This window comes from Hemibagrus wyckioides, linkage group LG06 (assembly GCF_019097595.1).
Source record: "Hemibagrus wyckioides isolate EC202008001 linkage group LG06, SWU_Hwy_1.0, whole genome shotgun sequence".
Lineage (NCBI taxonomy): Eukaryota > Metazoa > Chordata > Actinopteri > Siluriformes > Bagridae > Hemibagrus > Hemibagrus wyckioides.
In genome coordinates, this window is record NC_080715.1 from 16,207,634 (window position 1) to 16,235,168 (window position 27,535).

General features: G+C 36.0%; 3 protein-coding genes across 3 annotated transcripts; all 3 read right to left on the minus strand.

Moving 5' to 3' along the window:
• Nucleotides 1–2,075: 2,075 nt before the first annotated feature.
• LOC131354996 (homeobox protein Hox-D1-like) lies at nucleotides 2,076–5,041 on the minus strand. Its single transcript, XM_058393149.1, has 2 exons — nucleotides 3,207–5,041; nucleotides 2,076–3,092 (listed from the first exon to the last, which is right to left on the minus strand). Exons 1-2 carry the CDS (start codon nucleotides 3,688–3,690, stop codon nucleotides 2,770–2,772), a joined length of 807 nt encoding a protein of 268 aa, XP_058249132.1. The 5' UTR covers nucleotides 3,691–5,041; the 3' UTR covers nucleotides 2,076–2,769.
• A 1,694-nt stretch (nucleotides 5,042–6,735) lies between these two features.
• hoxd3a (homeobox D3a) lies at nucleotides 6,736–26,107 on the minus strand. The gene is made up of 4 exons (XM_058393148.1): nucleotides 25,859–26,107; nucleotides 11,595–11,657; nucleotides 8,653–9,189; nucleotides 6,736–8,362 (listed from the first exon to the last, which is right to left on the minus strand). Exons 3-4 carry the CDS (start codon nucleotides 9,092–9,094, stop codon nucleotides 7,614–7,616), a joined length of 1,191 nt encoding a protein of 396 aa, XP_058249131.1. The 5' UTR covers nucleotides 9,095–9,189; nucleotides 11,595–11,657; nucleotides 25,859–26,107; the 3' UTR covers nucleotides 6,736–7,613.
• Nucleotides 17,010–21,655, minus strand: hoxd4a (homeobox D4a). Its single transcript, XM_058393150.1, has 2 exons — nucleotides 19,604–21,655; nucleotides 17,010–19,202 (listed from the first exon to the last, which is right to left on the minus strand). The coding sequence occupies exons 1-2, from the start codon at nucleotides 20,067–20,069 to the stop codon at nucleotides 18,913–18,915; spliced, it is 756 nt and encodes a 251-aa protein (XP_058249133.1). The 5' UTR covers nucleotides 20,070–21,655; the 3' UTR covers nucleotides 17,010–18,912.
• Nucleotides 26,108–27,535: the final 1,428 nt, after the last annotated feature.

Consider the following 27,535-nt stretch of genomic DNA (forward strand, 5'->3'; position numbering starts at 1 on the left):
CTTCCCATGTATCAAGGGTACCATCTCCCAGGACATAACCATTAGGTTACACCTACAACCATTATTTTGTCACTATATGATGGACAGTTAAATTGTCACAATATGATTATGATACACACTTATGAACATAGCTGCTCAGAGGCATATCTTGATTGACACATGTCTAAAATAATTATATACAATAATTGTATATTATTTTACAGACCAAAATAAATATATCTCTAGGAATACAGGTTGTATTTAACTGATGAACATGTTGTATTTGACTGATGAACATGTATCATTAATAGACATGCATCAAAAAAGAAAAACGAAATCTTACAATGTATATACACATGTGCACTCATATTCTACTAAATGTATGAATCCATAGAGATTCAGATTTCTGTCAGCATTTTTGTAAGACCCTAACATGAATCATAATGGACTCACCTCCACTAATTGGCCATTTATCTCTCTTTATGATGAGCACCCTTATCCCAACATAGAGTCTTTGTGTGTTCATATGATCTCATATGACCTGGAAGGGACAGGAAGGGAGGTATCTTAATGTGAATTTGGAGGCATATGTATTTAATAGACCCATCAATAGTCTTTACAAAAGCAACTGTCAGTGTCAGTCAGCATTTAGGTTGCCATTAGGTTAATAGCATATCTCTCTCTCTCTCTCTCTGTCTCTCTCTCCTTTACACACATACACACATAAACTCTAAACTCTGCTTACAAGGCTTATCTAAAAGTAGCTCCTTCAGATTTTTCTAAACTATAAAAAAAAGCTAAATCCATAACTTACTGATGTTGTGCTAGAATTAATTGTATAAGAAATGTAGCAGAAGTAGTATCCTTCATTCAAATAAAGGAACTGTCTAATGCAGAATTCTGATGTGTAGTATGTGTATGTATTAAGTGTAATTCTGAATATTTGTGATATGTTCGACATATTTTCTGTTTATTTAATTTATTTTTGTTGCATTAGGTTGTATGAGTGATTGGAGGTCAAGCAGGTTTAAAGAGCTTGCAGTTACCTGGCCAAGGCTATGACCATGATAAAGATATTGTCAGATGAGCATTTATACAGGACTTCTCTCACGTGCTTAATATGTCGCTGGCTCATGATAAGTTGCTTAATTACTCATTTTAAGCTCATGCTTGTAAGGGGACGGTTAACTTTTAAACCCAAACTCACGGGCTGAGCTGTCAGCTAGCCATTTTTCATATTTAATGGTCATAGGCTACTTTACTGGAATAATGTGTCTGGGATTACAAATGAAAAGCACAGGGAATCATTCTTTATCTTGTGGACAGATTAAATTCCAAACCCTGTTACTGTAAGGCAGACTTTTGATTTTACATAAATTAAAAGCCTAATTGTATTAGAGACTATTTTAAACAAAATAAGCCTCTTCTCAGAATCTATAGTTGTAATTTATAGTAAAGCCAAGTTCATTCTCCAGAATAATCCATTTCTCTGTATGGGGGAGGGCTAATATGATGATGTGCTGTAAAACCCTAAGAGACTAGGTGTCTTTCATTCCATGGTGAAGATGAATGAAGATGTGTTTTATTCCGTCATAATTTCTCTGGGAAATGCTTTAAAAGATGTCCATATGGATAGGAGTGAGACAGAGGGATGCGTGTGAGGTATTTGTGTGTGTGGAGTGGTATAGACGTTGCTGCAGTAATTGATGGCAGCTTTCCTGTGTGATCAGTTTGTCTGTCAGTTTGAAGGAGGTGGAAAGAGAGGGATGGGGCAGCAGCCTCAGAAAAAGGAATGAGCAACCACATAATGTTTGCTAGGTTAAATCTTCTAATGATATGTATAAATCATCAACTACTGCCAAGCTGAATACATTCCAAAGGTGTTGTGTATCTTGAAACAAAATGATAGGAATGTCAGATTCAGTGTTGTGAAAAATTTCTCTTCTCCATGACATAAGCATTGAAATAGTGGGTTACAAAACCAGAGCAAATGTATGACCAATTTAACATAAACCAAAATCGACTTGCTTAAATCAAAGTTTTTAGATTTGTTGTTTAAAAATGCATAAATGCACCTAACCAGGGTACAATTAATTGATTTATTGGTATCAATGTGAAGATTATGTGTATTGTGCGGTCATGTTACAAAACCATTGTGTGAAGATCACCTGCTGATTCGCTCATCTGCTTCATATGTTTGAGCATAGTTGACAAGTAGCTATTCGCATATTAATTATCTGGAACATTTACTACTAATTGTTATTTGGGAGATTTCTCTTGAACTATATTTTCCCTTTTCATTTTTGCATAGATAAAATGGAAATTGAAGGTCCTACAATGGAACCCTGTGTGTTAGACAGCCCTAGTCTGACAGAGGTGGATATGAGCAGCACTGTTGTATCATCAGAGGAAATACAGTTTATATTTATTATGATAATAGTGTTAGTTCAGATGTACATTCCATGTTAATAGTCTAAACATAGACAATCTTTTTTAAAGACAATATCAGTTTTAGTTATGCTAAGAACATAACAATTGCATAAATAAAAAAAAATACATTCATGGTCCTTGGAACAAGTAAGATATTAGGAAATATATGCTTTAAAGGCACTGAAATTGACATTCTTATTGTTTGGAAAATTAGATATAAGGTCCTGCTTTTGAGAGATTATCAATACAAATTAAAATGTAAAGCAATTATTAAAAAAGTTTGTTAGAAATAGTGCAAGCAAATAACTTATATAGTGCAAACAATGAACTAAACACCATTTGGCATTTGGCACACACAGGCTATGCAGAGGCACTATTATGATAGCAGGGGTAGCTGTGGCAGTGAGCAGGCTGGGAGCCTGTGGAGGAAGAGTGCAGCTCCGTAGAGCGCGTAATTCGGACAAGGCCCTCCTCCTTCTCCCGCTTCTTCTGCTTCATTCTTCTGTTTTGGAACCAGATTTTCACTTGCGATTCGCTTAGATGCAGCGCGCTCGCCATCTCGGCTCTTCTTTGCCCGCCGATGTACTTATTAAAGTGAAACTCTTTCTCCAGTTCAGTCACCTGTCTGGTAGTGAAGCTGGTGCGAGCTGTTGCAGTAGCCAAGCCGCAAGCTAGCGAACATCCTGTAAACATATTACACCGTAAATGTCTTAAAATCTGGACATAGTAGAAAGCATTACAGACATTATCTTCTGTCAGATAAACCACGCCCGCCTGGTACTATGACTAAAACTTACTTTTTGAATTGTTTCTTTTTGGTTTCATCCACTCGAATCCGTTGGCAGCACCCCCCGTGTCCTCTGACCGAAGTTTTATTAAACAACTCCCAAGAGACGGAGTAAAACTTTGGTAACTATCGTAAGCGAACAAACTTTTCCCGTTCTGCATGTGCGCATGTTCCTCATCTGTACTGTGAAGGCAATAATCCTTAAGGTAGAACGACGCGCTTTTCGAGAATACAGAGCTCATAAACTGAGCATGTATGATGCAATCCTCAGCTTCAGCGTAGGATCCACAGGATCTATCGTTACTAAATAAGGCACTTGGCCGAGGCGCATCAAACTCACTTGAGCTACATGGCACATCCGATGTCAGAGGTAAGTGAATAGCATCGTCCACAATACCTGTCGCTAGTTTCCCCTGGGTCTCTCCCTGCTGCTCCACCTCACAAAATTTACATCTGAGAGTCATGCGTCCGCCTGAGTCTGAATATAAGGACATTGCAATTCTTAGGTGGTCAGTTCAAATGGTGTATGATAGCCACCACCGCTTGTCTTCATGTCTTATTGTATATTGAGGCTCAACATGTAAATAATGCCCACCAATACGAGGGGCGTGGTTTCGCCATCCCAACCAATTGAACCACAGATCTCTATTCTGCCTTCTGCACTGGTTTCTAAACTGTAGGATTTAGCCTGTTGATTTAGAGCCTTCACAGAATGAACACTTTCATAACTAAACTCACAAACTAAATATATGCCACGCACAGATTAATTACGTTTTAAAAAGATAATTTTGATAATTGAATATCAATGCAGGTTCCTCACAGACTTTCATGCCTGCTGCTCTGTACGTTTTAACAACTCATTAATCAGGCTAGTGAGATTAAACTAACCTTCACGGTTCCCACTGGAACGCACAAGCTATTTATCTGTAGGTTAATGTTTTCCTTAAATTATGAGGAGAGGTATTTTGCTTGGTCACTTCCAACATGCCAGCTTAGGCCACACTGCACAGACTAATGCGTTTTTCTAACTTGGTCTTTACAACTGCTTATTATCTGTGAATTGTGTTAAGCGGCTAGTAAGCAATTAGGTCTCGTTTTCCTGTAATATCTCTGGCTAACGTTACACTATTGCCATATAGCCTGTAAAATAGATGATGAGCACAGTGAAAAGATGATGAGCACAGTGAAAAGTCAGCCCTACTTCAGTAACTTGGATGAGAGTTGAAGCAGCTAATCAGCTAGGTCTGTGAATTTGAGTCAAACAATGATAAATAATATTTTGTTTTTGCAAAATAGAATTGTTCAACTTGCCATTTTATCAATATATCATGGGCCCTCCAAAAAGTGCACCCTAATTAGTAAAGTTATAATTTTGAGGTATCATGCTGACTACAGTACATATATTTCATGTTTTGAGTCAATGAATGCACCAATGTATTAATTGTCTTTTCCGTGAGGCCCATGAAGACTGTTTAAATTATTTCTATTTAACATTTACCATTTTAGCACATTATCATTTCTTTATCGAGAACATTATAGCATGCATAGGACATGATATAATGCATAGGAAACGTAGTTTTACTTTGTAAGAGCTAAATTGCTAGGAAAATGGCATGCTAAATGCATCAACGTCTTTAATAGAAGTATTGTGTACCAACACTCAAATAATTGCTCAATACGCCTACTTAACTCCACCTCGTTTCGAATATATTTTCCAAACAATATTAAACATTGGGCCTGTGAATATAGCCAGTTTAAGAGGACAGGAATCACTGTGGCTGTAAAAGGACAGCAAACTACTTTTAGATGTTTATTTCTTTTCTAGTTAGTACTTTTAATATTTAATTTGAGCTCTGAGAATTTCAAATGTTGTAAACAAAACCAAAATAAATCAAATTCAAAAAGTAACAGTTTAATTGGAATAGCAAACTAACTTATTTTATTTTCTTAAATCCATCTTTTGTTATAACTGCCTGATTCTTATTTAGTGGATTTTTTTTCAGATGATTCACGGATCACTATAATAATCCATAATGTTTCAGATAGAAGCTCGGACAAGTACATAGTTTAAGGAGCACCATAATTTCATATGCCGTCTGGCCTGTCTATAAAACAGTCCGAACCAATACAGATTTTTTTTTTTACACGTGCATTGTTTTACAGTATTTTTCTCTGTCTGTGTGAAATACCTGTCTGTCACAACTCATTGTGATCAGTTCCGATGTCAAAAGGCTGGCATGGTTATTTTCTTAACCAAGGCTAGCTAGAAAAGGCAATTTAGAACCACCAATTCATTATAATGATGTACGAAAGTGGCTGCCATTGTTGTGCATCGACCAAAACGGTAGGGCCGTGGGAAACGGAAACTTGTGAGAAATTGCCAAATTTGGACAGAAATATTTCCTGTAAGATTCCTACTGAAATTCGTCTGAGCGCTTTTGTTCTGTAGCTATTGAGCAGTAACCAATTTCGAGATGTTTCACATAAATATTTGGTTACACGATTTAAAAAAAAATCCATCCTACACACTCTTTAGGAATTGTAAATATGGTGTACATACCCATCTGCAGAGCAAACCAGTGAGCGTCTCATCTCCACTATGTAGCTTTAACATCTCCAGAATTCTCTTATCCGTGCCCTGATTGCACCGCAAGCATGCTGTCACACTCCTTTTCTCGGGATAAAGTTTGGCCTCTCGCAGTTTGAAATGTGTTTCTAGAGTTGGGAATGCAAAAGCTTTGTTCATAAGGAGGTGGAATCAGCGGCGAGGCTGAAAGCGGCGAGTTTTTGATTAATGAGCTTTGAAATACCTCGCTAGGGGGGAGGCGAGTGAGAGAGCCATTCAGTCAGAGAAGGACTGCCATGCCTATAAAACGAGCAATGTGTAGAAATGCTTCTATTCTCAGTGCTATTTAGTGTGGATTCAAATACATACGAATGCAGAGCTACTTGTTGGATGATATTTAAGAGATATAATATTTAGTTGAGTAGCGTAAAAAGTGTGGTCGGATATTTGATTTTATACTGAGATGCATTTACGAAAACTATTCTGCAGTATCCAAAGTACTGATTAAATGTAATGAAAGCTAGCCCTCATTTTTTTTTCCAAAGAAAATAATGCTTAAATAGGCCTTAAACATTTAAATGTATCTTAATTGCATGGCGTTTGTACTTACTAACCATTTAATATATTTCGTAATTAGTGCTTAATTAGTACATTTTCCATGTTAAAATGAATATAATCGTAAATAGTAGGCTATTCGTATGAATGCTTATATCTGTATCTATACACTCTTTAGGCTGTAATATAATTTCTGAACGAATGCGCGCTGGGATGCGCATGACTATGCTTCTGCCTTCTTTGTTTACTGTCGATATCATTTCAAAATGGCGTCTTGGTCTTATACGTTATGAGATATCCTGGGTGGGTATGGAGTAATATCAACATTATGTCCATTAGACATACACTTTTGTATGTCCAGCTTATTATATCTTGAAAAGAAGAAATATATGATTACACAAATATGAGTTCACTCATTCAGTTTAAGCACTTTATTTACAAAATCTATAACACAATAAAATATAACATTTCCATATCGTTTCGTCAATTTGTGGACTTTACTGTTCACTCACAAAATAAAATTTGTTATGAGTGATTAGGGCAAAAATGTGACGATAAAAAATGTGCCGGATATTCTTTTGGAAAACAACAACACAGAAATCCGTCCATTTTCGAGCTGCTGCAGCAAAACAAACAAACAAATAACAAAACAAAACAAAAAAAAGTGATAATGCCGCACGCAGTATTCCCAATTAGTTTGCATAACTTGTACTATACTCCATATAAATAGTCCACATGAAAAGATAAATAATAATAATAATAATAATAATAATAATAATAATAATAATAATAATAATAATAATAATAAATGTGTTACAAAAGACATAAATAATAAATATACAATAGTGATAAATGTCTGCCATACAATCTCAGATGAAAATAATAAATAATGACACTTTTAGTGTGAACTGATTCATATTTACCAATTACTAACAGACGACTTAACAATGGCAATGATTTTTTTTCTACAAATTCCATCCCTATAAAGATGGGAGCCTATTATTGTAAAATCTACAGAACTTACCTTCAAGTAATAAGATATGAAACTTCCTTCATATTACGTTCTCCTCTTTCAAGATCTGAATGACTGACAACAAACACTCTGTCGCATCTTCAACAGTCAAGAGATATGGACCACAGCTTAAAAATTGTTACAGTCATAGCAGTAATAGTACTATCAATAATAATACAGGAGTAATACATTGTGTCTCTCTCGAAGTGTAGTTATATAAATTACTTTTAACTCATGAGGTAATAAAAAGCGACACTTCGCTTGGGCACACGCACTTGAAATCCTTACAAATGAGTAAGTTTCGGCGCTTCCTGCAGCCTTCCCTGAGACGCGTGGTGAGAGCTGAGGTCTGTGTATGTGGGGTGGGGGTCACACGGTCCATGATGGTGGTTGCCCGGAATCTGAGCGGCACAGCTGTAGTCCACGCTGGCGGATGAAGGATGAGGAAGGTGACCAAGGTTGAACATAGGGCCCGAAGCTGGCATCGAATCAACAAAATTTCCCCCAACATACACAGGACTGCCTTGTAAATTAGCATTGGCAAAACTTCCGTTCCCTTGCATGCCGTGGTGCTCGTACTCTGCACCCGGGTACCTTTTTTGCTGCGGTATACAGCCGCCCAACGGCGCCGTATAGGCAGCCAAGCCGTACATATTTTGCTGAGGTTTGGCGAAGGACGGAGGAGACGGCGCATCATAGTTCAGGCTGTTTACATTTGGAAGCTGACCAGAATATCCAACGTGATTGGGCCCACTTAGCGGCGGGCTTCTGTCCGGAGAATGTCCTAAGGGAGAGTGCATTATTCCCTTGGATTTCTGATCCTTTTTGTACTTCATTCTCCTGTTTTGAAACCAGATCTTTATTTGGCGCTCGGTGAGATTGAGCAGATTGGCCATCTCGACTCTTCGTGGTCGGCATAAATAGCGATTAAAGTGGAATTCTTTCTCAAGCTCCACGAGCTGGGCGCTGGTGTAAGCAGTGCGCACCCGCTTGGAGGCCGGGCCTGGTGGGCTTTTGTCATCGCAGGTCTCTCCTGAAATGGATAGATTTGAAATATAATGTTTTAAAGATATAAAACACCCCATACAGTCTGTTTTAACATCTTAATTAATTCTATGGAGCCAATGAAATGATTTTAATATTTGAGGTAGGGACGTGCAATCAACTGTATTATTTTATTTACTCGCTTTGCAAGTAAATATATTATACTACCTGCATTAGACACATGAGAAATCATAATTAGTGCACTAGACCAGTCCCTACCTCAAAATAACCATTACATATGCACACACGAGGACCAATACATGTTCTCATAGGCTATACCTGGAGTTGTGCAGTTGGTACTTTTCTGCTTTGAGTTCTGACGCGTCTCCTTCATCCATGGAAATATTTGCTTGGTGATGACTGAGGTGGCAGTGTTGGAGCCATTGTTGTTGGGAGATTTCTTTTTCTGGGTGGTGGTGGTGCTGCTTGAGTTGGGTGAGGTGGGTGCTAAAGGAGGCGCTTGTTGTTGGTCAACAACACTCTCTGGTTGGCTGCCTTGGCTACCATTTGGTCGCATACAGCTGCCACTGATGTCGCTGTTTTTGTGCACCGGCGGCCGGACCGTTGTAGATTGTACTGAACAGATGGGACCCTGATAGTCATTTTCTATGCTGGATGTGGGGTAGGACTGATGGGCGGGCCCATATGCATAAGAGTCTGACTTTGAGTATGAGTAGCCTCCAAAAAGTCCAGAGTTATCATAATAAGTGGCTTTCTGCATTTTGAAAGGTTTTATACTACTTTGTATGTCTGTACAATGGCATGGGCTCCAGTGTTATGTAATAGGGACTTCCCACAGGTTTTTTAAGCTTTGATCTGCAAAGAAAGAAGAAAAGTCAGGAATCAGATCAATTAAGGTTAAAGCATCGTTTCTGATTTCAGTATAGAGGGTGTACGTTTATTTATTTATTTATTTATTTATTTTACATGTGATAAATCACATTTCCTTAAAATATATTGGTGTCAGGTTTTGCCTGTTTCTGATATTATATATATAGCAAAGGTTTCATTTACATTTTCTATTAATATTCACCTATATGAAGTATATTAATCCAACAATCCAAATTACAATCCAAATTACAAAAATGCAAATTACAATAATCCAAAAATGCAAATTACAAAAATCCAAATTACAAAAATGTTCTAGTATAAATATTATTAAAGTGCTAGTATATAAATCTATTGATTTTAGCCGTTCTTGCACGCAAACCGTTAAGTTTAACCTAGGTTAAACTTTCTTAACTTTGAACTCTAGACATAACTCTTTAGACTCCAGCGTTATGTCAGTGTTAAGGTACATGCCAGAAACAATAGTAAGTGCAAGTTACATTAAGTTATATCTTTTTGCTCTGAATATTCACCTATTCATCCTTCCATCCATCCAAACATCTATCCATATATCAGATTGATTTTAATCATGACCTATATTCAAGGCTATGTAACTGATTAATTATGTTCAAACATTCAGAATATCCCAGGCACATAATTTAAAAAATATATTTACACATTGTACACTTTTTTCCCACATTGGGGATTTTGTTTATGGTCATTTATGATTATGAACAGCTATCGTCTTTTAAGTAAATTTTGCCGTAATGCACCTGATCAGCCATTTAAATAAATCACTAGTCAAATTTTCTCTATCCTAAGCAGCATTTCAATGCTTTCATAAGCCTAAGCAACAGTGCAACAAGAGAGTTAAACTTTAACTTGTTCCAAAAGTTCCCTACTGAGTCAAACGTAAAGACGACAGAAGGCGAATCAGCAGTTTTGGCCAGAACAATATCCCTTTCTTTACCACTTCATTGCCCGTCCTGAGCGATGGAAATCTAAGTTGTTATCAATGCTTTAAAAAATATATATATAAAAGACGAAATATTTGCCTTCAATATGCCTATAGCTCCGTTGTAGGTGGACTTTCTATGTAGGAACGACTCATAAAACGGGTTGTAAGTCAGCGCGTGGAAATCATTCAAAATTTCAGGAGCGCTGTCGTGATGTCGAGCTGTTGGGTGTTTTTTTTAAAGTTTTATACCATTTATAGACCATTACCATCATCTGTCGTAAGCAATTGCTGTTTTTTTTTATTCCATGCATTTGTAGGCTTATTTGACTCAAGTAAAAATATTTTCTGATCGATTTTTTTTTACCTCGTAATGTATCTCTCATAATTCATGAGATGTGCAGTATGTGACTTTTCTTTTCTAGCAGTGAATGCAGTTGTGGAAAATGATGGTGGTGGGTGGGAGGGCTACCGAACTACTTTAATCACATCACAAAAGCGTGGTAAATGCAACGGTGCAATCCGATCACTTTAGCAGTTTGCAGTACTCAAGAGCTGTGTGGCTTATAGCCAGCCATACAAGAATGATCTACTCTCACATATTTTATCCCTTAAAAAGTTAAGTGGCTTATAACTTGTTAAAACAGCTAAATACAGCACCAGACGGCCTCCAGTTCCACGGCACGCATTTTAATGCACCTGTCACTGTAGAACCCTACAAAATATATGGCTCTTCAACTATATCTGTTATGTAGAACATGCGAGTGAAGCTAAAGACGGTTTGTAGTGTAAAAAATCCCAAGCGTAGGAGGATGCCCGGGTTAAAGAATGCCTTACTCTGCTAGTACACCCTAACAGGCAGTCAGTATAAATACAGCTACTTCAGTCTGCAATCTCTACATTGTAAGATATCGGTCTTGAAATAAAGTAATGCGGCGTCATCTTACAATTTAACGAAGAGGATACTGGACTGATAAAGGAATATATACATTGAAATCCGGAAGACTGCATGGAAGCGAGTATACTCTGCTCTCGTTTGGGATATATGTGGTTAATATATTGCTTGTTATAACATACACGTGCAATTATTCGTAGTTGAAAACAGATAGATTTAAAGCAAAGGCCGTTTAAATTGCATCTTGAATCGTATGAATGCTGAATTATTTTGTTTGTATGTGGTGTCTAAAAAGTACTCTTAGTGTTGTAACTCCTAATATTAGTACAGAATTTGTAGCAAGCATGTGTAGCAGGTTTTATATATCTCATTCCACATGGAGCCATGACTTGATTTTGTACAGTGTCACCCTTCAATGTTACGAAGGTAGTACTTTCACAGGGCTTAGATAATTTTAGGCGAAAGTTAAATGTATCATGAATTCAAATAATATTCCCTTTCGTTTTTTAAATAAATAAATAAATAAAGAGATAAGGTACTTACCGTAGTCTTTTATCCACGGTTTTCTGTTTTCCCTCAAGCGCTTCTCATTATTTGCACCACGACCTGGAGAATGAAAATAATTTATTGATTTTTGCTTTGTTAACTGTATTTTTTTTTTTACTTCTGTCTTTCGTGGACTCCATAAAAACATTTAACCAAGAGGCCTTTGCATCTTAAAACTACTGTTACTATTTCTACATCTGTCATACCCTCCTGTTATTGGAATTGAAATTAATTTTCACACACACACACACACACACACACACCCACACACACATACACACACACACAGACACACACACAAACACACACACACACTACATATGTAAAAGAGCATGTATGTACCAAAAAAATATAAAGCCACGAAATATAAATGTGTTTTGTTCAATTTATTTATTTATTTATTTATTTATTTATTTATTTATTTATTTGACTACTTTATGTCAAAAGTGTAAGCAACAGTAATGCATTTTAAAACGCAGGTTGAAAAAAAACTGACATAAGCGATTCTACACAAAGAGTAGCTGGCCAAAATATTTAGCACTCATAAGCCTTTTGCATGACCTTTGGCTTCTCAAGCCATAACTCACTGATTAATGAACAACGAGCGGAAGGTGCTCAAGTAAGTCACAATGAAATCCACACCGCAGAAGTTTTTCCTCCTGTGTTTTTAAACCAAAAGAGTCCGTGAAGATGAGATATTTAAACACTTCTCCAGATCTCTGTCTTCAAGCTAGATGCGCTGCTCTTTAGCGCACTAGTAAAGAAAATTGGCGGAAACAAGAAAGATACGGGAATCTTACCTACGCTATTAGTATGAATCTGCAACATTTCCAAATAGGTTTAATGCCTTTAAAATGTAGTAGACTTTTGCTGGAGCTTCATATTTAATGTTTTGCTTAATGGGATAAATCCTGCTGTCTCTGTTGCTTAACATGGCTTGCCTTTATCAGACTACAATGTTTTCGCCCACGCATTGTTACGGTAAGTTTGGTAGAAATAATGGCACAATAGCTTGTTAAAATAATGATCTATGAACTCGAGCTTAAATATGTCTGTGATGATGTGTCTATGATTGTAGTAAATGTTCTTCGTCTTTTTTCTGATAATGTTGCTAAAATTAATATTGTACTTTGATACTTTGATGGATATTGCTTAGCCTTTCCACAAAGAAAGGATAAAGATATCGTGCTATTAAACACTTCAGAAGACCTAGATACGTTTAAACCATTTCACAAATTATTTTCGATATCTTAATATCTCTTAATATTGCTATTTAAGCTTATTTTTTACTTCTTATTTATTTTTATTAATTGTATATGAACACACATACACACACGCGCACACACACACACACACACACACACACACACATGTATATATATATATATATATATATATATATATATATATATATATATATATATGTGTGTGTGTGTGTGTGGGTGGGTGTGTGTGTGCGTGTGTATGTATGTATGTATGTGTTTGTATATGTGTATCCTTGTTAAGCGCCTGATTATCGGTCCAAAAAATAAAAAAAATCAATAAAATAAATAAATAAATAAATAAAAAGAATCGAGAAAAAAAAGATTTATTATATTTTATATATATAATATATAGTGTATTATATATATATATATATATATATATATATATATATATATATATATATATATATATATATATATATATATATATATATATGTGTGTGTGTGTGTGTGTGTGTGTGTTCCGTTTTATTATATAAACTGCATAAGTTCATATATAAATATAGTTTTATATATATAGGTATAATAGGTATTCTAATCTCGATTTCTCGACAAAAACCCAAAATCCGAAATATAACAACTGGATTGATTTTGAATATGATAACGTTACTGCTTAACAATGCATATAATCTAAACCAAATATATCATGTCTAACATAACTGTGAGTATAAGACAACAAATTAAAGTGATTTACGATCCTCCAAGCTATGAGCCTGAAGGAGAGGTTGCAGTAGTGTCCCCTCTTTGTTTTAGTTTGTAGATCGCAAAATCAGCTATAAAATCCACCTTCAGTTGTATGTATGAGAAAACCGCCCAAGCTAACCTTTGGAAAGTGCTCATGGATGCTCAAAACTGTAAACTAGTTTTACACATCTCCATAAATCGCACTTGCTTGGTTTAAAGATCTGAAGACGTTAATAAAGATCATCTGCGCTGAATGGAATAAATCATATTTTTTGCCCAGTAGTCCATGGTTAAAGGTTGCGTTTTGCCATGCAATTGCTTACCTGGGAATCAATTCATCATAGAGTCTCGCTTCGAAGTTTCAATACCTATCCCTGTAGCACCTCGGATATATCCTTCACCCTTTGTCTGTGCACGGCACAGTCCTAAACCCAATCTTGCGCTTTTCCAAACATTTCCATATACCGATGCAGACAGTATTCCCGAAAGAATGGAAGCCACTCACTCAACTACCAATAAAAAGCCAAGCAGGTATCCTTATTCCAAAAACGAAATATTCTTGGCAGTCAACCTCCCACCGGAAAAAATAAATAAATAAACGCTTACAGAAGCTGGGTCATCGCTCGAATCAACATTGCGATATTGGCGTTTCAGAAAGCTTTATCATGACAAATAAAGGCGCAGCCTTAAAATACGAGCATATTTGTTCACGTGATCTGGATAGTAGATTGTCCTGATTGAGGGTGCTACTCCAACCAAGCTCTACCTCACAAACCCATTTTAAAAGCAGGGTCGCTAGCGTTTCGTGTAAAACCTCGCTACAGTTAGTTCACTACACTTTCATTATAAACGGTTTTAAAAATGTTTTCTGAAAAATGATTCAGTGTATTGACTCATTTCTTTCGGTTAAGGGCATTTCTGATAAACAAGTGGTGTAAATACTACAAATTCATATGAGCAAATATACCAAGAATATACCAGAGATTGTTGGAGTTCAAAATTGTAACTAGCTATTTATTTGTATTTATATCACAATATCAGCGTCATCGTTGAAATATGAAAATGTTATTCAGTAAAAATGGAATATGTCGGGGTAAGCTATCATACTAATCATAGATTGTGGGTCTAAACTTTTTTATATATTTGTCTTTTTTAATGTGTTTATAATAGTTTATAAGGAAGGCTTGAAATATTGTTTGACGATTATGGCGCAAGCATTGACAGCAATGTATGACCCCGTCATCCAGGGAGATTCATCAAAATCATTACAAACCCTGTTCGGTTTCTCTCACACCACCATTATATATAACACTCGTCTAGTAGTAATAATAATAATAATAATAATAATAATAATAATAATAATAATAATAATAATAATAATAATATGAAGACGACTTTTTTTTCCTTGTTGTGTTTATTAATTGTTTATTGTTGTTATGGTTGTGGGGAAAATGTTTATAATCTTATACCCTTTTGAAGCAATAAAATAGCTCAATTAAGCTTCAAAAGTAAACTGAGATTTAAAATTTTGAGAATTTTGTCTCTGTATTTTCATGTTGCTTTAATATTTTAGAGTGGATTACTCAAAGCAAGGATGAAGATGAAGCGACACAGGAACGTGGCCGAACACGTTTGTCCTGAGGAGAGAATGCGAGCGGTCTCCGTTTGCAGCATATGTTCATGGAGCAATAAAAGTGAAAGATTTACGGTCCTCGGCCGGCCCCCAACAGCCTCTCACCCTTTCAGGAATTACTGACCATAATTTACAGCAATACACATCTCCGTCATCCCTTTCTAACCACTGGCATACTTTTCGAAATAATCTACAATTACTTCTTATCTTCACAAATAGCAAATACAAATTAATTTTGTGTTTGTTTGCATGTATGTATGTATGTATCTATGTGTGTGCCACTATTCCGTGAATATTAATTTTTAGAGAATTATTGTTTTCACTGTTAGCTTTGTTTAATATACACCCTGTAATGCATAAAGACGCCAATAAACTATCAATAAATGCATAAAGCTCAAATTTCTGTGTCGTGTGTTTTCACTACAGTGCATTTTAACCCATTTATAATCCTAAACACACAACAATGCATCCTAGCAAATAGCCACCGGTAAACCTCGGAACAACTGCATCTTCGATGGATTATAAATCAAGAAGTGGCCTTTTCACTACGCCTGAACCAGTGCCGAAATGTCCCCCCATAAATGTAACTGAAATTTGTCATGACACTGGCCGTTATATGATATAATAACCAGAAATGCGACTGATCGGCTGTCGTGGTCTGCTATGTAGGTTTGAATCGGAAGGTGATCACAACGATTTATACGCAAAAAGTCATTACCATGCTTTTATTCCGACTCCTGTCTGTCCTCGAGGAAGCTTCGTGCATTTATCACTGGGCGCTATTTGTCAAAATTCTGACAGATACGTTCACCTTACCATCTTAATAATAAAAGAACATTAAATGTTTACCTACCAAGCTTCCATTGGTTGTAATGCTGTACAAAAGTGCTGGTTATAGTTGCCGAGGGTACCGAACCGTTTGGATATTATTTTCTTGGATCTCTTCAGTTTTCAAGTCTGATAGAGTCCTTGCGATTAATGACGACGCCGTGTTTCTAAGGGGACGTGCTGCATTAATTATTTAGACAGTCACGTGACCAAAAAGAAAAAAAAAAGATATAGAACGGAACCATATAGTCACCGAGTTCTATCTTCGGATGTCGACAGCGCAGTTTAATATATCTTAAAGGGCTGTCTCGCTTGGCGAAGACATTTTCTGCGAACAGCTGGAAATCAAATATGGCCGTTTGAACACCATTGAGGGAGCGGCGCTAGTAGTCAGGGCAGTGTCAGTGCAAATGGTACTGCCTATGGCTCCCATTTATTGTATTAAGACATATAGATCAGCGTTTAAACGATGTGCGAATTCTGCTAAAAGAAAGGTGCGGTTTGTTTTTGAAGCCTTTTTGTAGCCCTTCTGCTGGTAGTTGGTAGTCTTGAAGGACAACTTGCAGTTTTATAGAAAAATGTTTCGAAGAACATATCTTCACATCGCTTTGGATAGGCTCATAGGGGCGATAGCTGGGTACAAAACCCTGACAGAATTATCTAATTGTAATGAATTTTTGCATATATTCGGCACAGGCATTGAAGTACTGAGTATTTTACAGCGAGAATTATAGCTAGCGTTAGAGGAAACGGAAAAACTTGCTTGACCCTATGGTTAGAGTGACTGCTAATCAACGTGGATGATAAGCACGACTTACACCCATGCATAAATTCATTTCTCCCTTCGCTTTTTTTTGCTGTCTCTCTCTCTCCCTGTCTCTCTCTGTACCCAACCACAGACATAGACAATATGTAATATGCAATATAATAGCAATATTTTATATATATATATATATATATATATATATATGTAGAGAGAGAGAGAGAGAGAGAGAGAGAGAGAGAGAGAGAAAGAGAGAGAGATACGGATAGATGTGTGCGCGCGCACGTGCTTATGCCAGTGTATTGTGAAGTATGGGTGATTTATTAAAATAATGATCTAAATATCCGCGGTAAATATCCGGACAGTGTATGTGATGACATGGACCTGGTCATCACCTGTAATCTACAAGGTTAAAAATGGAGCACATTATCACATTTACATACACTACTCTGTTCAGATCAAAATCCATCATGCACCGGTGCGATTTTCTTAACTTACTTACAGTCAGTTAGATGTAAAAAAATATAACGAAACTTTATATATAAAGTATATAACGACTTGTGATTTTTTTTTCTACATTAGTCCAAAGAAGTGTCTGGGCGAGAAAGGCCTGTCTCGCGGGTCAGAGGTTTAGAGGTCAGTGCTCACGGCTCAAAAGCGTCTAAAGACAACAGAAACCGTGTCCTCTGGATGAACCTGCCCGCGAGGCTTTTGTCGAACTTCTGTGTAAAATACCTTTTCAGACCTCTCAACGTGAAGACTTGAGGCAGAAGACGTCTTCGCAATGTGTGAGCGCCTCACGGTTTTGTTCAAGAAGACAAAGACATCACAATAACAGTAGAACAGTCAATCTTTAATCACGACGTGAATACCTCCACTCACATTTTCAGAGCAGAGCTAAGCCAATCTCAGTTGCTCAAAATAAAAAAAATTAACGAACCCAAAACAGCGAACTATACACATAGTTTCTTATTACAACTGGGTATTCGCGGTCTGAGGATAAACCTTTTCTTAATGAGCTCTATTAATCTTTTACTAGAAAATATGCTCGTAGAAAATATGCATAAAATACAGAAATATATAGAATAAAAAATAATGCACTTTTTTCTAACTGAACACAATATATTTAAGGAACGACCAATTGAATTCACATAGAAATTAAAAACAAGAACTCTCAGCATTCTTATTCTGGCATTTAATAAATAAAGTAATGAAGATTGGAAAGTAAAAGTTTAGCTAAAACCCAGAAGTACGTGAAACAATAAATGGACTATTATTTAGGAATTTCTGATGACATCTGGAAGACAGATATACAGCTGCTTTAATTGTACATTGTTTACAAAACTGTCAAGTGAGATTTATAGCCGTCAAGATATCCAATACTATGGTCAACAAAGTAAAATAGATTTCAAATGTTGCGCTTCCTGTTTTAGAGTCATTTTCGAAGAACGGTTTATTCTGTTCATTCCGTATTATTATAAATACAATAGTTAATGTTTTAAGAACTTCGTATTGTTTAAAACAAATCCATTAAAGAAAACGAATAGTTTGGTTAGCCATATCCGTAGCTAAATTACTGTAGGATTTTTCAATACAGAAAACGAATATTTTGGTTAATCATGTCCGTAATAAAATGTTAATATTTTTTCTAGGCCAGGAATTAATTATTTACTAAACTTTGATCAAATAGTTTAATAAATTATTAGCTAAAATCGTAAGTCACTGCTTTGTTTACAAAATTATATATCGAATTTATCACAGGCCATAATGCATTTAGGAGAGTAGTGTTTACACGGAAAATGTAATAGTAATAATAAAAAGAATATAATTTCTAAAACTCACTTGCTTTCATATAGATATTGCAATCTTTTGAAATTTAATATATACCTCATGGCAGCCCGTGAATCCTGTTGTGATGCCCTCCTATAGCCTGCCACTTCATACATACAATATTTAAAATTGTATCAGACTCCTTTCATCGCATCAATTCATACTGCGTTTGGTAATGATGTGTGCTTCTGCTTCACATTAAATAGCTTAAAGATCGGAATGTCAGGATTTAAAACCATGCAAAGACAAACGAAGCATTGTCTATCATACACAGTTCATATGTACTTCTGGGGAAAAATGCTTCCATTTCTTTTATAAAGTTGTAATATCTGTCTGGTTGTCCTTCTGCACGTGTTTTGCAGACGATGCCGACCTTCCCTTCGTGTTTGGCAGTTTGTGATCTTTTTTCCATTTCATTCTTCGGTTTTGAAACCAGATTTTAATTTGTCGCTCAGAGAGGCAAAGAGTATGCGCTATTTCGATGCGACGCCGTCTGGTTAGATACCTGTTAAAATGAAATTCCTTTTCTAGTTCTAAAACCTGCTGTCTCGTGTAGGCTGTCCGCGAGCGCTTGGGTTCCGCTCCTGTGAAATCTGGGTTCACTGGAAAAGACAAAGACACACTTGGGTGAGCAAGTAAACCCAACGAAGAGAACAACCCTTCAAGAAGTACATTTCACTCTGCATTAACTTGTCCAAAAATTTCCTTAAATTCAAAATAATTAAACCAATTAAGATATTTATTTTCGGTGCCAGATTCCATAGTTTTCAAAAAAGAAATAATGAAAAAATTCGATAGCTCACTTGTGCGCCTCACTATCGCCGAGGCAGCCAATACAGCCAGCGGCCTATTTCCTGAGCAATAAAAATTTATGACTAGTGTAATTGGCGGCCCCCTCAGAAGAACCCATAAATATTTCACCGAATAATTTTTGTGTGTTTCATATGGGCCTAACGGAATTCAACAAGACCTGAAACAGACAGTAAAAAAGAATGAATCTTACCCGTACTAACATGGACTTTCTTCATCCAGGGATAAACTATTGCAGGTTGCCTGGACTGTATCCCGTTCTGATTCTTTGTGTTTTGTTGTTGATCACAAGTCCTCGGGGCGGATATTTGGATCGGAGAACACTGCTCGCTTTGAGTGGGAAAAGATCCGGGATGGCTGCCTTGCTCCTGCACATGACCCCGCGGCTGTAGTGTTGAGCTCTGCACAGTGTTACAACTGTAGGGTTGCTCCGTGTAGTTTGACCGTGAGTAGATCCCTGGATGCTGGAAATCAGTGTCCTGCGATGGACTGTAGTATCCAGAGCCCTGCTCAGGTATATAACTGTTTTGCGAATACTCCTCGCATGGAGGAAATTTGGGATCCACATACTTGGAGTTTACCATGTACGAACTCATGGCCATTAATTTCTGAAGGTAGAAAATACTAATTTTTCTCGAGTTGTCTTTTCCTCCCTCCATAAAGCCCTCCTACTTGCTGTCAACTGAATAAAGTTAGCCACCCATGTGACCAGATTTGGCCAATCGAGGTGAAGGGAGTCTATTAGCGGGTATGAAGCCATGCACACCTAGCAGCAAATTTAAAAACTTTGCATAATTTCATCAGTTAGGATTGATTGAACATACAATTTAATGGTGTAGCATGTCTACTGCACGCAAAGGTCGAAATTAACAGCCTACACTTTTCTCATAAATAAAGCTCAGTGAACGCTATCACCATATTGAAGATCCATAATTACAAATTATTTTAAATGAAAGATAAATACGCACATTCATATAGATATTTGTTTTTCTAGGAATAACATTCAACCATATACATCAAACTCTATCCAGAGATTCTAACTGGTAAACAAATAAAAGATACAATGCGACCTCTGCCACAAAAAGAGACGAATAAAGCCGGTAGACAATTGACTGAGACCGTCTTTGTAATGAAGAGGTCATTCAGAAGTTACAGGAGTCTCATCGCCCCATTGGTCCACACACTCTTTCAGGGGCTTCTAAGGAGCGCTGTGGATGGTCATCAATGCATCGTGCCAATCAATAATCAAACACCAAATAGCACAACTGGAAGGTGGAGAGGCTTTGGTTACGCAAAGAAGCTCAAGCTTTGCACGGATAACCCCATAAAGACAGAGTAAAGTACACTAGCCTAAATTATACCTTAGTGTATCATATCTACTAGTGTACCATTTTGTTTCTAAGTCTAATGGAAATGAAAATAATGCTAACGTCCAGGGTGTCTTTATGGGAGCCGAGGGAATGCCCCAAGTATTATTTTCACTCACTCTTGTAAAAGCACTTGCACAAAACTTGATAAAGAGCAACCCCCCTCCCTTTATCAATATGCACAACACCAAGGATAATAATTTGTGTCAATGCTGTATAGACAACGTTGTTACTCATCAACTGTCTGTATAACTTAAACGGATCCATCTGTTGGGCCTTAATACAGCAACACCTACAACGCGTAATGGTTTATATGAAACGCAAAGTTAAAGGCTGGATTTATTCGAAGTTTTTGCATCGACCATATACTCCCCTAGAATCGAATCTGTGACTGTGATTTTTTCACACAAATTCGGTTCTACAGGGTATATATAGACGACGGGATATATACGACGGGATATATTTAATTCTGTTTATGACTAAACCATTAACCCAGAGAGCCAACTATCAAAAACAAATCCCACCTACATGGATAACTTATCCATAAACTCTTATGAATAATTATTAAACAAATTCCCTATTCATTTTTGTCTAATAATAAACATAATTAAATAAGTAAATACAAAACTCACCAATGAAATCGAAAATTTCATGTCATCGTATTTCTGGGTATATTTATGGTTTAATATGGTAGTAAAACGATATTGTAAGGTTTATTCGCACATTACGTATGACCGTACCACCAATGTAAATCAGGCGGTCTCAAGTATCCTCGGACACCGGGTGGACAAATATAAGTTAATATAAATAAATAAATAAATAAATAAATAAATAAATAAGCAGAGCTCAACCAAAATCATTTACAACTCACATCACATGTGATTTTGATTCCACCACGAATTCTACTTGTTCTCCACATTTAAATATAACTTAATTTACTTAACTGACTTACATAATAACTACATAATATAATAAATAAATAACTTAAAAACAGTACAGTTTATATATATATATATATATATATATATATATATATATATATATATATATATATATATATATACTGTGCGTGTGTCTTAAAAATTAAAAATTATCGATAACATTAAAGGTAATTTTATACCGCAATTAATCTATATCAGTAAATCTTGATTTGTGTATGAAAGATAATTTATGTTCCACGCGTTTTGCATTTTAAAATGTGTTAGACAGCTTGACCTGCGATTCACCTTGCCCTGAGACTTGTTCGCGCGGGTCAAAGCCGAGTTACTGATGAACAAAAGGACAGAAAAGTCAGCGCTTGTCGTGACCTCTGTCTTAACGTTTACCAGGAGCCACAATTATTTTAAATCATTTTCGAATTTAGGTTAGGATGCTAAATTTAAATAATTTGAAAAATAGTTTTCGAAAATGTAATTTCCATTGCAGAACCTGAATAATCACAGGATTTACCCTATTACTATTTCAACATTTTCCCCTTTAATTGCACAACTACAAATTTGTATTTTATTCTATAGTTGTTAAATATTACATTTTGAAAACAGACGAATTGTGAACAATACTCATCATCTCGCATTGTAAAAACTGAAATCTAGGCTGCATTGCATAATCATTTAAATGCTTAAATTACAAAATATTATGTGCTTTATGATTTAAATCTCAGAACACAGTTCCTTCTAATGCCCCAAATTCACAGACGTGGAGACAGTACCTAATTAAAGAAATCAGGCAAACTGAGCCAAACATATATTAAATTTTATATAAATGGAATATTCTATGTAAAACATTATTATTATTATTATTATTATTATTATTATTATTATTATTATTATTATTATTATTATTACATGACAAAAATAATAACAATACATTATATTTAGACGTTTCTACATGTTGAATACTTGAGATGGGGGCGCTAGAGAGCATATTTAATTTTTAAGTAAAGTCTTGCAAATTTTGATTAATATGAGCGATTGGTTTGCATTTTCAATTGATCTCAACTTGTATGCCAATGTGAGACAACAAGTAGATTTGTCTAAATGTTATATCAAATCAACATTCGTTTAATGTGTTTTAAACACAGTGATGAGTAGTCTATGACAATTTAAGAATATGGTCATTCTGGACGCAAAGAACGTGATATTGTTAGTTAGTTTTTAACTAAGCGATATTTTTATCATTGTCCACTTGTAGCAAAATGAAAGTAAAACTACCCCCCCGCGCTTTCATTTCTTTATTGCTAACTTTAATTCTTCACTTTAAAAAAAATGTAGCCATTGTTCTCGAGGCCCACTTTTCATGATAACGCAGCACTAAATCCGGACAACTAAATAACAGTCACGCCATAATCTTCATTGCATGCATTACACGACTCGGTAAGATCTAGCTACGGTTAACATTGAACAAAAAAGATCTTCAAACAAACAAGCCACAACAGAAACAGCAAGTGGAGTTAAAATAAAACGATAACGAATGAAATGCTATGCAATTCAACCCCGCACAAGTTCAGTGACAACTATTGTAATCGCGCTTACCTCGAGGGAGTCTCTGATCACGTAAGGCGCACCGAGAAGCGTCGATATCCATGTTCCAAACTAAATCAGCACTTACTCTGGCTCCCGTACCGACACTGTGATCTTTTCTAAACGTCTGCAAGGCCTTTCTAATACACAATGTGAATTATATTTTGGCTTGTCAACTCCCTGGCCATAAAACAAAGTTTAATGGTATCACGTGCTTCCCCACAGCCATTCATGACAGCGCGCGGGTGCCATAAATAACCCTGAAAGTTGCACTTATTCAATAATGGAGATTACACTGATGTCAAGAGGAAATAAAAGCATTCGTGTTTCTCAGATGAGAAAGCATTTGAATGTTGGAAGAAAAATAACGTTATCTTCAAGTTTTAATCTTAAGTATGCATTATTTACACTTGGTGGATGGATTTTTTTTTTAAATGCTAGTGATTTCCTTCATTTTATTGCCATACACTACAGAGCAAATGATGTCCGTTTCAAAACCAGGACGTGTGAACTTTTGTGAGTGTTTTTCACACTGCAGATTTAAGGCAATAAAGCAATAAAACGCATCCCTGGTGCGAACCGCACTACAGTCAACGTGAGAACCTTTTAAGCTCTATGTTCCCTCTCCATATGGTGACTCTTCGACTTCGTCAAATGCTGCAATAGGCTAAGAAATATATGCTGAAGTCCTAGAATTTCTTTCATGAAGGGAATAAAATTCATTAAAAAATTTAAGGGAAAATTCATTCACAACGATCTGTTTATAAATCTGTTTATATTTATTTTGTTCACTATTACTATAATATAAAATCATGTAATGTAATATAAAATATAATACAAAAACACCAAATTTTAAAGAAATGTAATAAATCACTACTGGGAAACCCCGTTCATTATGTATAGGCTTATTAAGTCTATAAAACTGTTCTGAAATTATTCACCTACTATTTTACGCCCGTGTATTTTCTGATTAATGCTATCACCTGAATTTGCTTTTAAATTTTGCTTCATGAACCTAGACTCCACCAATTTTCCTTTCACACTCATGGAAAAAAACGCCCTACAGCTAGGTCACATGCTTTCATAAACCAACCACAACTCGACATTGTGATACAAATACACCCTGTGAATAAAGATTGTCGCGAGTGTCAGAGTGTGGGACAACAGTGCCGCCTGTCGGTTAATAGGGGAGTTGGTAATTCGTTGGCGCATGTGGCGCATTTTTGTTCTTTATTCATGACGTAAGGCCAATATTAATACACTTGAACGTACAAAGCCTTTCATAAATTCATAAATTCCTAGTGTGGAGTACAAACGTTGCAAGGGATACAGTTGCTAATACTGCACGACAAATAAATAGCACCTTTTGCATTTTTTATTTTACATCGTTTTTTTCTTTTCAGTTTAGTGACTACCAAAATCATGACCATCAGAGTAAAATTGTAAACCTTATTTCTTTTATATATTATTTTTATATGTATAGTCACGGTGATGAAGACAGGTATAATATATTTAAGCATGCCAAAAGGTTTGCTATTTATCACCTTGTAGCTTGTTTTGTTGAGCAGTATATTAAAAATAACAAAATATTACGAGCTGTTTATTGGCGCTTGTGTGCTATCTGGTATGCTTCTGATTCTGCGCCTTTCTCTCCGTTTCTTGCCGCATTGCAGTAGGGCTGTAAATAGTTTTGCAGCTGTCTGTCAGCCAATGATGAAATACTGTCTTTGTTTCACAGCACTCAACTGGCCACAGGACTTCGACAGTCTCTTTCGGAAATAAATGCATTCAAGTACACAACTACAGCAACGTATTTCCTATTAACCAAATAACATTCCAATTAAACAAATTCAGTATTCAAAATAACATTTTCATGGCATATGGGCGACGAAATATTCCTCATGCATTAACATTGTGTATAAATGTTTACACATTTTAATGTGTAAACATTGAAAGTGACCAGGGATTACTAGAATGTTTTTAATACTGCATTTCACAGCTAAACATCACTTACACTCTTATTCTTGTCATTACTTGAAAAATTGTATTAAATAAACAGCACTAACAACAACAAACATCAAGCAAACAACAACAACAACAACAACAATAATAACAACAACAACAACAACAACAACAACAATAATAATAATAATAATAATAATAATGTTATTAACTTTAGTTAATATTATTGCTGCTGTTTTCTTTATAAGAAACCCAAAGCAAATTAAATATTCTCCTGCGAATTATTTGGCAATAACTATATAGAATTAAGAAGGAAACTTTGATTTAAGGATGACGTGTCATAATTCTTCAATTCTTTACGCAATGTTATAGTAAATATTAGTAATGGTATTCTATATTTACTCTCAGTGTTTTAAGGTAATATTGTGTTGTTTCTTATTGAGTTTAGACAGACCATTTCGAAACAAAGGAAAACTGTCAGCAATTACTGATATATTATTAGTGTAGGCTTCTCTAGTAATATATATTTCCCGGCCCAAATTAAAATTAAATGTGGAATTACTGATCATACCAGAATAGCCTTAAATGATATAAACTTACCAAACGAATCCAGATAATCCATGTCTTCCCTTCTGTGTCGTTGGCGGATATATTGAAGCATTTTTGTTTTCATATACAGTCTGTATACGAGCACTAGCGTCGGTCAGCCCAAAATGACAGCTATTAAGCGATGGAATCTTTTTTTGGAGCTAAGCATATCTCACTCGGGCTTTCTGAAAAATACACAAAACAAACATGCGAGGAGAGAAAATGTAGTTGGGTTACAGCGCTTTAGCTCAGAATGCGGTAAAAAAAATCGCTTGAAAAATCAGGAAAGGGGGCCATGAAGACGCTTGCCTCCTGCACATGACCAGTGGCATCCAATGACAGGCGATACAGGCCCATAAAAATCTCTATTGCCAAGTTGTAAATTGTCTTCGAACAAAAAAGGAATTCGGGGCTGGCGCAAACCCTCTCTTTTTTGTGCATATGGCCGCATATTGAAACTCTGAAACACATTCATCCTATTGAGCACAATATGTCTGTTACTATACTATATACTATAATATAAATATTGTATCTAGGTAAATCTTGGTCAAATTTCTAGCAAACAATAATGTCATTAAAAATAAAACTAACATAAAACACTTGGGTGATGGATGAATATATATTTGTATTGTTTCAATTATGCATAAACAAAATTTATAACTGCATCTGAAAGAAAATTAAGCATAAACAAAATATGCCTCAGTGGCCACAGTACATGGTTCATGTAGTATTTTGTATTTGGGAGTGGTTTTGCAAGTAAATCTCTCAAATATTATTTACATTTTCCTGACGGAACGGCTGCTACTAGCATGCTAATGGAAGTGTTAGAATTTCGCTTATTTCGGGTAGGTAATTGAGCCTAAATGTCCAATTCTGTCAATGCTGGGACTGGAATTACCCGCTAGAGGAAACCAAATAATGGCCACAGAACAAATGCTATTATGTCTATTTCTACCATACAATTCAAATCATATTCAAAATCCTTCTTTATTTTTGGGTTCTGGTACTTGCAGGCCTATTTAAATAGGGATGTGTGGAACAGCAAAAATAAAGCAATTTGGATGCCCGTGTTGTTGAGAGTGGATTTAATGACAACCAACCTTGTGTGCTCAAGCAAGAGGACGTGTGAGAAAGAGGCGCGCGCTGATTTAAGCGCCCGTATTACCTCTGCGCGATTTACAGTTGGACTATTGTAGCAGGCCGGCCTCTCGCGGTGTCGTAAAGAGCTTCTGTCTTTTAAACTTATAGACTCCGTAAAATTTAGAACATTGGCCATGGCCCGTAATTCCACCAGATTTCATATGATAACTTGCAGCTCTCCCCTATAAAACGAAAAAATCTGAGCACCTCTAAGGCCGAAAGGAGTATCATCACACCACACCTTGTCCCACAGGAGAAATGTCTTATGGTCCAGTATGTGCTGAAAGCGGCCGTCAAAAATCACCTTTTAGGAACGATTACTTTGGTATGAACAGTTACTGTTACAGGAGTCAAATATGGTTTAAATAAGGATTTCCCACAGAGATCGTTATATGTGTGCAGCGTATTTGAGCTTCAAGGCCGCTTTCCGGAGCAATGCAGCCAAATTACAATGCTCATACACTTCAATGGCCGTATAGGTTTTAATTCTGTTCTACCTAATCCATAGTTAAATATATAGTTTATTCCATAGTTTATACATATATATAT

Excerpts from the sequence above, each read along its gene's own strand:
- LOC131354996 (XM_058393149.1), bottom strand. The coding sequence starts at position 3,690 with ATGTCCTTATATTCAGACTCAGGCGGACGCATGACTCTCAGATGTAAA. Across the intron at positions 3,093-3,206 it reads AAAAAGAAACAATTCAAAAA|GATGTTCGCTAGCTTGCGGC; the intron begins GTAAGTTTTAGT and ends ATATGTTTACAG.
- hoxd3a (XM_058393148.1), bottom strand. The coding sequence starts at position 9,094 with ATGCAGAAAGCCACTTATTATGATAACTCTGGACTTTTTGGAGGCTAC. Across the intron at positions 8,363-8,652 it reads TACCAACTGCACAACTCCAG|GAGAGACCTGCGATGACAAA; the intron begins GTATAGCCTATG and ends TATCCATTTCAG.
- hoxd4a (XM_058393150.1), bottom strand. The coding sequence starts at position 20,069 with ATGGAGGGAGGAAAAGACAACTCGAGAAAAATTAGTATTTTCTACCTT. Across the intron at positions 19,203-19,603 it reads GAAAGTCCATGTTAGTACGG|TGAACCCAGATTTCACAGGA; the intron begins GTAAGATTCATT and ends TGTCTTTTCCAG.